This window comes from Notothenia rossii, assembly GCF_949606895.1.
Source record: "Notothenia rossii genome assembly, chromosome: 6".
Lineage (NCBI taxonomy): Eukaryota > Metazoa > Chordata > Actinopteri > Perciformes > Nototheniidae > Notothenia > Notothenia rossii.
Window position 1 is genome coordinate 77,866,458 of NC_136909.1, and position 13,688 is coordinate 77,880,145.

A 13,688-nucleotide genomic window follows, 5' to 3' on the forward strand; every position below is an offset into this window, starting at 1 on the left:
CGCCTTCATCTGGCATGCTTCCCGATCCCGACTGACCCCTCCGACCTACCACACACTCAGGGGCCGTGCTATTTAGTTTATGCATGTGCACAGAACACAGAAAATGTGCCTAAATGTACACTAGTGTGCAAATCCAAATGTAATTGCAGTAGCGTACATGAATAGTTAAATGCAGGGATGCATGTATGCATTCGCTGGCACAGAACTGGATGCCACTTTGTTAACAGAGGCTCTATAATGGACACTTGGCACGACTTTATTAAAATAATCTTTGGAAGGCTTTAACTAGCCGCAACTAAGATGTTAAGGAAGCGCATCTGTGTGTATATGCAATACATACAAAATACATTAGGTTTATGCATTAACAATATGCAGATGGGAAAGACAGTAAGATATATCACAATCTAAAAAATAATAATTCAGGAGAGACTTCTGGACTTGGTGGTGTTTCAAGAGCTGAACCAGCAGCTGTCCAGTTTAAGCGACCAAACATCTCTCAGCACTCTTTTGCCCCTGTGGTGCTGAAAGTAATGAGGCACTTAAAGCAAGAAAAGTGAGGAACACTGACAGTGTTGGTGGGCCTCGACATGCGGCAGCTCTGGAAACCTTTTTTTGGTCTGTGGCTCGCCATGTAAACGTTTGGGGAAGAATGAGGGTATTAATTCAAATATTGTTACGATGAAATGACAGGTCAGGGCTCAGTTAGTTATTCAAGCAATATTTGATGCTTTTCTTTTTTTATGGATTTTTAAATTTGAATATGTTGGGGTTTTGGCTACTGCTTATTCACTCAACTATCCAGTAATGACACCACATTTTGGAGACCCTCCTCACCTTGACAGCATTGGTGTTGTTCTGCGAGCCGCGGACCACGCCGGTAGCCCTGTAGAGGCGGGTCGAAGGCTTGAAGGAAACGGTGAGGTTGTATGTCTGCGAGATGTGCTGCACGGTGGGGGAGCTGGGGTCCGACTGCATGATGGCAGGAAGCTCGAAGGACAGTACAACAGGGAGCAGCTCCTACAACATGAAGGGATTTAAGGAGAGGAGGGAAAAGAAAGTGAAATTACTTGGGGGAAAAAAACTGTAAACCATGCTGAAATACTGCAGTTATGATAGCTTATGCTGCCATGTCCTCTGCCAGGAAGTAAAACATTTAATGTTAGATTTCTTTAACAAAAATCACAAACAGGCACTGTTTTATCACATTGAGCTGTCACTCAGAATGATTAAGACCATATGGCACCAAGTAAAAACACGAAAGAAAATGGGTGATTTCTTTACATAGTGTAGAGACAGATGTGAATTGACATACAGACATAACAACAGTTCCTTTAGCAGAAGGTGGCACAACTTGGAATGCAAATCTGTCCGCTCAAATAAATCGAGAGAAGTTAATTTAAAACGAGGTCAGCAGTGTCAGCATTACAGATATCCTTTGTTACATGGAGTTTGCTACAGATTTGAACATTATTCAAACACGTATTTAAAAGTTTGGCAAAAAAATCAGCATCTTCTTTGGCACACGCATACATTAATTTCAAGTCTTTTAATTTAACCACAGGAGCAGCTTCATACATCAGCCTTTGTCATTTGTATCACAGCAGCCATTCAAACAAAATAAAGGCAGACAGAAAGGTCCTCGCTTCGAGCATACAGTACATACTTATGCATGGAAGAGAAAACACACACACACACACACACACACACACACACACACACACACACACACACACACACACACACACACACACACACACACACACACACACACACACACACACACACACACACACACACACACACACACACACACACACACACACACACACACACACACACACACACACACACACACACACACACACACACACACACACACACACACACACACACACACACACACAAAGAAGGGAATGAATAGACACGCACACAATGTTATCCAAACACTGGCTCTTGGGCAGAGTGCCACTATGGTTTTGGCTGCCAGTGAAGGGCAAGCAGCATGAATTGCTCTGACCAAAGAAATGCATCCCTGATCAGTCCCATATGCGCCTGGCCTTACATTTATATCACGTTTCAGAACTCGCTCTCTCAGGGCTTGAGAAATGTAGGTCAGAACTGATGGAAATGCAAGAGAAGACAAGCAGAGCAGCAGGAGTCGGGTGCTGAATGAAGAATGGACTGATTTTTATATGGTGGAGCTGACCTCAGCTTTTTTTCTTCTCAAAAAGTCTACCTGGCACATATGAGTTTCACATGAACTCAATCTGAAAGCGCTGTTAGAAAGCCTCAGTTCTCCCGGCATAAGGGTGAGAGATGAAGAAAAATATATTTCGAGGTAAAGCAACCAGCCAGACCTTTCATCGCCTGCCTGTCAGCGCCACCTCTGAAAGCTCAAAGAACCCCCCCCCCCCCCCCCCCCCCCAAGAATCCACCACCTCAACAACCGACTTGTTTCAGAATCAAACACATCTCCACCCAAGAGGGCCTCTGAAATACATTAGACCTTACAAGGCCACTGTAGTATTTCTGAATGTTAAAGGGACATTACATTCATCGCTGATCCACCTCAGGGAGACCAGCCCTGACTTCTGGGTTCAGGAGAGATGGGGGAGGATGTGGTCTTAAGGCCACCCAGAACCAAACTAACACTGTATATTGTTATTCACTGGAGACCTCAACCGTAGGGGGTCAACAAACTGGAGTGAACTCTTTCTGCTTTTTATGATGTGGTGCTTTGATTTTGAAACAATACAAACTCCAAAAATCCCCTCATTCCTTTTTCCAAACTGATTTCATAGCAGTGGTTGGATATTTTGGGAAATATTTTAAATCTATTTGTAAGAGTTGGATGACAATATCGTTAGCCTCTATCTTATCTTACTTTCAGCAACACTTAATAGTAAACGTTTTTTTATTTATTTAAATTATTTCAAATTTGTGCAAAAATAAAATACTTCCAATTTAAAAATAATAGCAGAACTCGCTAACAGCCAGACTGCTAACATTTACAAAGAAACTTTAAATTTAAAGACACTCTGGATAAGGTAGTATGCAAGTATTCCACCAGGAGGAGAGGTATATTTAACGTAAAAGTAATACTCTTTCAAGTTAAGGTCCTTCATTGCAATTATCAATGTTCATGCTTAACTAATATACACAAGTATTAACATCATATATTATTGGTTTTATAATTATATTAGATTAATATTCTGTACTGAATCTGAAACTGCAGAAACAATTTAATTATGTCAATTAAATATAGTCGAGTAAAAGTATTAAGTAGCAGAAAATGCAAACACTTAACTAAAGCACAAGTACTTCAAAACGTACAGTACTTGATAACATTTACTTAGCCAGATTTATCACTGCCAATTATTGTCCGGATATTTTATTTGAGTGAAAATACATTTGATGGTGTGTAAGTAGTGAGCTGCCGGTGCTGATAAAGTAAAAAGTTCAATAATTATTAGAAAATATATATTTCCTATGGGCTACTTTCCTTCACCGCAGTTAAGGGAAATTGGCTCCAAATGAAGTGATGAAGCGCGTACATAATAAAGGCTATGTGTGGAAGGACTGTCTAGTCGTGACACTTGAGCGTTTTATGGACCAGCACACAAGGTATTTGGGAATCATGGGATGAGGTGAGTATCAAGGTCTGCTTCAGAAGGAGCCAAGTTGACAGAGAGGGAAACCTGTGCTTTGATCCGCCCTCGTCATCCGCTGACTGTGTGTTTTTTGGAGGCCGGAACAATCTTTGCGGTTCTCTACAGCTTATATTATAAACCTCTTTGTACAACACTGCTAGTTTGGTTTGATTATCCTTTTCTTCACCCATAGCTAAAAGATTTGATGGCCTGGGTTGCGGCGTGCTGCTTATGAAAATAAGCAATGAGCTCGGAGAGGTGGGGGTATGCGTACATGCAGACATTTGCCAAATCACACTGCAAAAATATCCAGCATGACCTTCTGTCTCGCTCTCCATCACACACACTCCACTCACTCAGTCATTCTCACAAGCGTTGTTAGTTTTGGTCAGTCCACAGTGGAGGAACGTGTTCGCTGTAGCATTCTGCTGCGGTGTTGAAATACAGCAAAAGTTCAGGGATTTAACACTTCACACGAGCAGAGGGGTCGTCTGCCAACAGAGCTGAGGCTGGAGGTTGGGCTTCCAGTCAGACTGAAACTGAAGACAGGCAAGAGGCTAGAAATTGGCTGGAGATGGCAAAGGGGCCGAGGCTCGAGCTTGTCTTTTACAATTGTTTTGGTAGAAGTGGTCTGGGAGTAGCTTAGGAGGAATGGTGCTTGCGGCTAAGAGGAAGCGCTGAAACTTTGCCTGAAGCGCACAATTACCTACTGTAACCCTGGAGCTCTCACATCAGCTGGATTAGGAAGAGAAGTAGGTTGTCTTACTGTAAATGCAATTTTTTGTTTATGGATGAAGTAACTGTAATGAGTGATGCACTTTGGACGACTAAACTACTACAGCCTTTCAGGGTTACAAATGAGTTGGAAAGGGTTAGTCAGGATCGCTAATGAGAAGGCAAGGATTGTGAGTTGTTTTTTGTAAGAGCAGGAGACAAGCACTGTTTAGCTGCGGTCCACAATTGGCCAGGCGAGTGTTGCCAAAGGGGGGGAACAGGAAATAGCGTGGGTGGAGTTGTAAACATGAACTTCAGGAGCTAGCAGGTTAGAAAGCTACAACAGCAGGACTTTTTTCATTTGATTTTCCTGTGATCAATCTCTGTCACCCTGCAGTCAAGCAGCATCCCTTTTTCTCTGCTGCTAGTATTATTTTTGCTGTGCAGTTATAATAGAAAAGTATAAACAATCAATATTTCCTGATAGATCAATCCTGCCTCCTCTCACGAAGCAGCAAAGTGGAGCCTGGCGATTTCATGCTTCAATCTTCAGCACAGTGCCGTGTGCAAAGTGAGGCAGCAATGTATTTGGCAAAAACATGATTAAATTGGTCGATAATACAATCAATTGCAATTGTCAAAAATTATAGAGGACCACGCTTGTCATGCCTCAAAAAGGTCAAAAATGAAATACTTACAAGCCTGCAGGGAATATTCGTTTAACACACTTACAGTAAAACGTTGCGTGCAGTATCCCTTTAAAATATATCGGCTGGGTTCCAACCTACCCTTATTTTGACTCGAGCGGCCTCCACCCCTCCTGGCTGCCCTGCGATGGACACCTGTTCACAATAAAAAGGTACATGTAAATCAGTTAGCCAGTTCAAAACCAATCCAAGACAAATAGTGGCTTGGATCGCTGCATACAGTTGCACTTCATTTAAAAGTCGAAAGAAAAACTCTAGAACAAATATAATGAAAGCTGGAGAGGTTTAAGGGCTTCCTCTTGCACTGTAACCTAATCCCCATTGTGACATATTTCCAGTTAATGCAATGTTTTATATTCTTGAACCACACAATTACAGTAACGACAAACTAACACAGCAGTATAAAAACGGCCTCGACAATTGAAGTATTTTTTTTAACACAACCACCAAGAGAGGAGGCCAGATTAACTGCTAAGACATTTTAAAAAGTGATGAATAGTGGAGCAAAGAAAAACTTGTTCTTGGGAGCTTTTATTCAAATGAAATGATCAAGCAAATATAAATATCGGCAGTCTGGTTAATCTCTGGCCCGTTTCTGCCAAATGAATAAACCAGACACATACTATGCATACAGTATACAGTATACACAGTGAAAACCCTTTGTGCTTCATTCTAGGAAACATGAAGAGTGCTTGTAATAATAATGAATAACCGGAATCCTAGTAGCTGCAGTAAAAAGGAAAGGTAAGTAGCCACTTCATTGATTTTCAGGGTCATCTATATATGCTTATATAACAGCACTGCACTTTAATATGCTCTGTATCTGCACTGTATCTCCCAGGCTCTGCTGCAGTCAGAAAGCTTCTGGAACAACCTAAGTGGTCTTAGCCCTAAAGAAAGAGTCTCTTGCTACTTATCAGCCCGGACTTGCATCATCAGAGTAAGACTGGAGGGGTCGGACAGTGTATGGGATACAGAATACTGACTTCAGGCATATCTTATTATGCAAAATCCACAGTGATAGGGTTGAAATCAGTGACCTTTAAAACGGAATGGATTGTCAGTGTGCACTTCAGAGCACCTGGCCAAGATAGAGATCTAATGCCGTGCCTGGTAGAGTGCACTGCTGAACTCCTCATACTACACTTCAAGGGTAATTACAGCAGGATCCGACTGCTCCTCTACAGCCGGTCCAGCCAAAACACACCGGCTTCCTCTGGGCTGGCCAATCAAAACAGCCAGCTGGACCAACCCTCTCTGAAATGTCCGGCCCGGGATGCTTCGACAGGTAATGAATTGGCTAGAGGGCTGCATGCAAAGATCAAAACAACTCTTTAGAACAACTTGAGCTACGACTGAAGAAAGTGAATTGTGAAGGGCTGATGGTAGTAAACACTTAAGGTGGAAGAATTCAAAACACTTACACTCAAAACATCAATCGTGTAAGATTGTGGTTCAAGAGATTAAAGGACATATTCGATGAGGAGGAGTCTTTGATCAGCTGGCAGAAAACGGCTCACGCGCTCCGTCCATCTACCTCTGATGCCTCATTGAGACGCCTCTGAGTAAATCCATGTTGTAGATCACATACCTGGTTGCTTTTCTCTGCCTGGTTGTTCCTGTTAGAGTCTGGGAAATGGATGTGGCAACCCGTCTCCTCCATCACCCTCTTGATGTTGTTGCCACCTTTGCCGATAACGTGGGAGTGCTCTGTGTGGGAGACGTCCATCTTCAGAGTTACCCTGTTACTCTAATGAGCAGAGAAGAGAGGGCCGTGTGATGAAACTTTGATTTATAATGCTCAGAGTGAGCAGCTTGGTACTCAGAGAAAGATGCATCTTTGTATATGTTTGTTAGAAAGTGTAATGCAATACATTCAAGTTGCAACATAAGCGTATTAAACTCAATACATAACCTTCATCACTGTGACATTTTAAAGAGTATACACAAAAGAAGGACCAGGATAAATTATGCTCTCCGCTCCCTACAGATGCACCGCTCGATCAGCCACCAGTTGGGCTGCAACCGACGTTTTTTCCATTATCGATTAATCTGATGCTGTTTTTTTAATTAATAATTAATTGTTTGGTCGATACAATGTCAGAACAGTTAGAGAAATGCACATCCTACTGTCGTCCTCACAATCCAAGGTGATGTATTTAAATGTGTGTATTGTCAGCTGAACATTATTATGATATACAGTACAAGAGAGAAAAGCAAGAAACCTTCATATTTGAGAGGCTTGAAACCACATAGTCCATTTTTCAATAAAGAAACCCTTTTCAGATTGGCAGGTCAGAGAAAAGAAATTGGCAGAGAAAGAGGCTTTCGGTGCATGTTCATTGGTTTCCTCTTATTATAAATGCTGCTTTACTGAAAGCAACAAAGTATGCAGTACATTAAAATAAATGAGTCGCATTAATAAATATCTTTGTCTGCCAGACTAAAATAAATGGCCTTTTCGTGACAAAGACATACAAGACGGTATAAACTAAGCCAATAATGTGTCGCTCTTTTGTGTCGGGCTGGCCAAAGTGCACAGATGATTGCAAGCCCCCAGGGGGTGCTACAGCTCAATCGCCCAGGTACAATTTTTCTTGTGTTTCCATGGCAACGGAAACCTGCACACACACACACACACACACACACCACAATCCCTGACAAGGCTTGGGATGAGACTATCTGGCCAGATAAGTGCCAAGTTTAAACCACACTGCTGTGTGCAATCTGTCACTGACCAGTGGGAGAGCCGAGGTGAAATACATTAATGAGAACTGAACACCAGCGAGAAAAGGGAATCAAAGAGAGTGAAAAAGAGAAAAAGGGGAATGACACACAGTCTTATCTTTACCTCGATAAAGATGTGTACCGTACCTTTGTGTCGAGGACAGACATAATTCTGTCTTTGGCTTCCCTCACATTGTCCCTCTTCCCGCACACCTTGATGTGTGGATCTGCAGGGGATAACAGTGGGAGAAAAGAGACATGCAGACATTAAAGAGAGAGGCATGTTCAACTTGTGGATGTTTTTATGTGTGAGAGTGTCCGTGCTGATAAAAAAGGGAAGAGATACAACGTGAGGGTGTGGGACACAATTTAAATCCATTTAACCAAACATGACAAAGCAGTCTGGATGTGTCAACAAATTAGAGCGGGTCAGAGAATACCTCTGCAGCAGTAATTGCTGCTTTGATATCTGCCGAGTCTCATTTAAGTCGAAGAGCAACCACACCATGGGAGGAGGAGGAGGAGGGCTCTGTGGAAGTATATTCAGGAAATCTATCAGAACACTTTGTGTGCTCGCCTCTTAGCACCCCGCTGCAGAAAAAAAGTCAACTTCCTAGAATTCTTGTTGAAATGCTCTCAGTGGTCACACAACAGAAGTAAAGGTCCCAATAGCTTGAGTAACCTGTGCTCCCAGAAGCCTTGCCAGCCTCTTAATACTTCAGATAAAATAACCAAACACTGCATACCAAAAGCATTCAGAGCTAATGCTTGTGTAGCGTTGGGTAAGCTAACATCTGGCTCCGCGCATGCCGGACCCCTGGAGAACGCAAATGTGGAAATGCACACAAATGTAATTGTGCACACGCATGTACCCACACACTCATGGTCCATCGCCTCTGTGTTAACTGTACTGAGCAGCAGGAAGTCAACTAAGCCGCCTTCCAGGAATAGCCCTCCCCATACACACACTTAAAGCATCTGAGATTTACAGTATGGTCTCCAGTCAGGACTCACTGAGGCAGATTTACTCTTAGCCGTTGGGAACTCTGCAAACCCCATGGAAGCATGTTCTGAGTTTCAAAGAGCAAAGATCAGAACAAAAATAAGAACCCTTAAAAAACAATGGCCAGGACATATGTTTGTGATGACATGGGAAGTTTCTGATTACCAGAATGTTTTATATGATGAATATCTCACAAAAGCCAAACCAAGAAGCTCTCTATGGAGCCCCAAAATACAATGAGAACACATGATCTCAGTCTCCTGTAGAACGTAAAAGAACATGGGATGGATCAAATGAAATTCAGTTTTTAGAGGTATGTGAAGGGGGTTCAGCTCTATATTTAATGGAGTCTACGGGGACCATAGAGGGCCAGCAGTGTCACAGGGGTCAGGAAATGTCAGCGCGCACTACAAGAGATGCTGGATCTCATGGGAGAGGAACAACAGCTCTTTGAAGGCCTGAAGGGCAGGAACTAAAGCTGCAGTCTGAGACAAAAACAAAACAAAGGAAACAGAAAAAAGAGCAAAAGTGGTTAGAGACCAATCGCAGTCTCAGAGCTAGTTCCAGGAACATTTCCCATCATACAGCTGTTGCTGTGAACAATAGAAATGTCTCTACTTCCTCCTGTGGCACCCACTGTGACCATTAGAGGGAGTATGGTCCTTCCAGTGACTGACCTGCACTGCACATCTGGCAAACATTAGCCAGCCTAAACGAGTGTTGCAGTCGTGATGTAAAACACCCCCGCATTTTTTCAAATGGAGTGTGGTGTATGCTCCTTTTCGATGATTGATTGTGGAATAAAAAATGAACACCTTAAGTCTTAATTTGGCGCACACAACAGCTGGAAAAGCAAACAAAAACAAGAGTAAACTTGCAGCTGCAAAACTTGAATGTTTTCAGTCACACACATTTCAGTTCCACTTGACGGAGAAGAAACCTTTTGACCCAGAGCTCCGTGCTGGCAAAGCTAAAGCATTTTTCCAGCTGAGGACTACATTCGAAAATACCACACAAATGAAGGGAATTAAGTCCATTTGGCTTGGCCTTTCTCATTCAGAACATCTGCGGGAAGTTTGAATCGGACAACTGGCAAGTAGAAGAAGTAGAAAGACAAAAAACAGAGATAAAAACATGCTTGATACATTAAAAACACGACTCAAAGTATCGGCCATTCTGTCACTCAGAGCAACATGGACCTGTCATGCGTGAGTGATTTAGCTCCTCTCTGTGTTGAATCAGTAACAGAGTGCTGATGATGGCTCGACCCAGAGGCTAACAACTAGCCTTATCACACTTACACTCACAGGTGGCAGGGACAGCTAGCTGCAGGTGATACATGTCGTCGATTTTGGCCCTGCATGAGGAGAGGACACAAACATACAAATCCCCCACATCTGCTGGTATCCTGCAGGGTGTAACCAATTCCAGACGTAACATAAAATACAGCACTCATGCAGAATTCCAGGAAAACGGGGAAAACTAACACCCTATGAGTTTTGGATTAGGCTAACTCAAAGTAATCTGAACCAACTATAGCACTTCATCAGCTATTTTAGGGGCAGAGAAAGTTGGTTTGACCCTGTAAGGAGTCAAATATTCTTTTTTTAGCCATCGCGCACTCTCTCCTTCCCTCTCAGGAGTCCAGGTTGTGAAAACAGATGGTCAGATCTACATGTCTCTTCTCCCACAAAATCATTCGCTCGTAAGATAACTGTAAGTGATTAGCCAACATTCTCCCCCTCTGCTGCTCTCAGTTTACGCAACACAGGGAGAAATCCATCAGGCTACAAGTCATGGTTCAGAATTTTAAATATTGTCGATAGAACATCATTTCCAGGTGGTGTTGGAGGCAGGTTTTGTGAATGAATGAATGAATGAACCGGATGAATGGATGGTTGTGTGTGAGTGGCTTGCCAGGGTTTACAGTGGATTAAGTATCTAGAGGAAAATATGTTGCAGATTCTGATGTAACCCCGTCAACTATTTTCTATACAGAGCGAGTGAGGAAGTTACATAATGTCATTGGATTCCACATCTGGCTTGAAGACGCACACCGGCAATTCTCCTGAGGACAACAAAATGGGCACAGCTACACCTACTCCTCAAACTCCGTCTCACCCCCTCCCGGAAAAACTTTAAATAACCGTGATAATGTTTTATTGGTAACAGAGTGCAAGAAGAACAACTCGGCCAATAAACGAGCGGGTTTCAATACAGCTCCCACCCTCCTCTTCCTCCACAGCTAAAACATACAAATTCCTTAGCACAGATAAAGTTACTGGCTTTCATGTTTTCAGACTCAATTCAACTTTTTAATAATGAATGACAGTGCAACCTTGAAACACTTCCTTATTGTCCATCTGAGACCAATTACTTTCCTTAGAACATATTTCTGGTTAAAGCAACACTGACAAATAGTCATTAACCTATGTTTGGTGGAGAGTTAACACAGCTATGTTGTCACCTCACACATCAGGTTTAGTTTGGCTCTTTTGTAGTTACACATCTTTAAAATGATTTGCGAACTTTGCATTTCTGTTGGATACACAGTAGGCAACAGTATTTCAAGAATGTGTTAAAGGAAGTCATAAAAACGTTTGCCTGAGTTTGTGGACCTGTGGCAGGTTAAAACCGATTCACACATTATGTATGGTTGAATGAGGGAAACAGTGTTTAGGAGTACGTGGATCCTGTAGGAATATAATCTTAAAGGGTTACAAAGGGATATAAAGAAAAACTAGTCACCTTTTTTGGACTTGGCTCCGATTTTCAGTTTGGACGGCCAGGCTATCTGCGTTTGGGTCTCATCCATGATCTGGAACAGAGGAAAGGAGGGCTGACATTAGCTTATCACAATCATCAATACTGGCAGTGTGTTGACAGACAAATACACACATTTCATTAGGCTCTAGTCAGGATAATCAAGGTCCTTTACTCTGTCTTAACGTGTCTACGTCTATGTCGTATTTCCAAACATTTGGACTACCTATGTTGTAAATGTATTATCTTTTATTGCACGTCTGTCCGTCCTGGGAGAGGGAACCCTCCTCAGTTGCTCTCCCTCAGGTTTCTCCCATGTTCCCCTTTAAACTGTGGGGTTTTCTCTGGAATTTTTTCGATGTGAGGGTCTAAGGAAAGAGGGTGTTGTATTGTCATACTGATATTCTGTACAAACTGTGAAGACCACTGAGACAAACATTTGTGATATTGGGCTATATAAATAAACATTGATTGATTGATTGATAATGTGGCTTTGGCTTGGCTTACATTGTGGACAACTGTTCACTACTGCTTCTCCTGAACTGAAAAATATTCATTTACATTTCATTTTAGCTGACGCTTTCTCCAAAGCGACTTACAATGACCAGGGGACATTCTCCCTGGAGTAACTAAGGGCTAAGTGCCTTACTCAAGGGCACACTAGTGGTGGTGTTCCAGGCGGGATTTGAACTCACAACCTTCCGATCTTCAGCCCACCTCACTATCCATTAGACCAGGGCTATTCAACTACACATTCAGTTGGGCCAGATTTTATAACTACTGGGCCAGACATTCAGCGGTCTGTAAAAAGCGGGTAGTGACACATTTTAAACCAACACATATTACTGCGATGAAAAACATGCAATTTTTATTCATTGTTCATCTAACAAAGGTACGTCAAAAAGTGCATAAAAACACAACAAATTAGCATTAATTTAACAGAATCTGAAAAAAAAGTGTACAGTTGTAGCATTACATTTGTTTGCTTTAGAAGTCAAATATTCAGGTTATTTTTTTTGAACCAGGCACATCACAAAGTGCATTTACTGAATACAATAATAGCAGTCTTAATAAATGCGCTCACATACAAAAAAAAACAGCTAAAAGAGCTCAAATGCAACACAAAGAGGTAGCTACTGTAGCAATACTATTTTTTCACCTTTCAAGTAATAACAAAAAAAATCATACGTTTTGGTCACATTTGACCCAGACACATTACAAAGTGCACTTAAATGAATACAGAAAGAACTGTCAAACCCTTCAGTGCACAAACCCATAACAAGGGATACGGGTAACTATATGAATGAATACTACACAACACGTCTTCTATAGTAAACTAGGTCCTTACTATCACCTCATTTGTGATTTGTCATCGCTCACTTTCTCAATGGGAGAAGGGACATTTTTTGTTTTGAACAAGAGCAGTGATTTTTGGCTCATAGGATGTCAATGCAATCCTAAGACATTGGTGAACAGTGCTGTCAGTCAGGGAGCAGCGAGTGCTACTTTTGATTGAGTTCATGTGTGAAAAGCTTGATTCACATGTGTATGTTGATCCAACCATACTGAGCACACAGATCGCTACTTTCTGAACGTTAGGGAACTGCTGTTTTTTGACATCACTCCAAAACTTCGCTGGCCCGTTAGTGCGCTGCATGTCAATAAGTTCCAGGGTATATTTCCCCTTGTCGATGCAGGGGACCGCTTCCTTTGCTCTGGTTGATACGTCCCCCTCTATTGCAACAGTGAAGGGGTCTCTGGCAAAGCCCATCATCACGTCTGTGGGCAGAGCAAGTCCATCCAATCGACCGGCAAAGTTCTCTTTCAACCTCGCAATGAAATCTGTCATCACATCCGTGATTTGTGCCGGAGATGTGATGTGTTTGGGGAGCGTCGGAAAATGCAGCATCCGACCCGTGCTCAAGTCGGTAGCGAAAAGGTCCAGCTTGACTTGGATCTGCTCCACAAGATCAATTACCGTTTTGTCTCTGTTTACGCTTCAGAGTTGAGAGGGACATGTTTTAGAGTTGCTATCATAGGACCACCGTTACTAGCACCACTAGATGCACTTACAAAAAACGTGCTGCGTTGTGGTTTGGTGGTTTCTATGCAACGCGGAGTGTT

At 42.3% G+C, this 13,688-nt stretch overlaps 1 protein-coding gene across 2 annotated transcripts in view; it reads right to left on the reverse strand.

Moving 5' to 3' along the window:
- Positions 1 to 13,688, reverse strand: part of bicc1a (BicC family RNA binding protein 1a) — a 57,283-nt gene that overhangs the window by 21,389 nt on the left and 22,206 nt on the right. For both annotated transcript variants that reach the window (XM_079691079.1, XM_079691080.1), the window contains exons 3-7: positions 11,550 to 11,619; positions 7,946 to 8,025; positions 6,663 to 6,821; positions 5,153 to 5,206; positions 835 to 1,017 (exon numbers count right to left, since the gene is read on the reverse strand). In XM_079691079.1, coding sequence (XP_079547205.1) covers positions 835 to 1,017; positions 5,153 to 5,206; positions 6,663 to 6,821; positions 7,946 to 8,025; positions 11,550 to 11,619 — 546 coding nt within the window. The remainder of the gene's footprint in view (positions 1 to 834; positions 1,018 to 5,152; positions 5,207 to 6,662; positions 6,822 to 7,945; positions 8,026 to 11,549; positions 11,620 to 13,688) is intronic.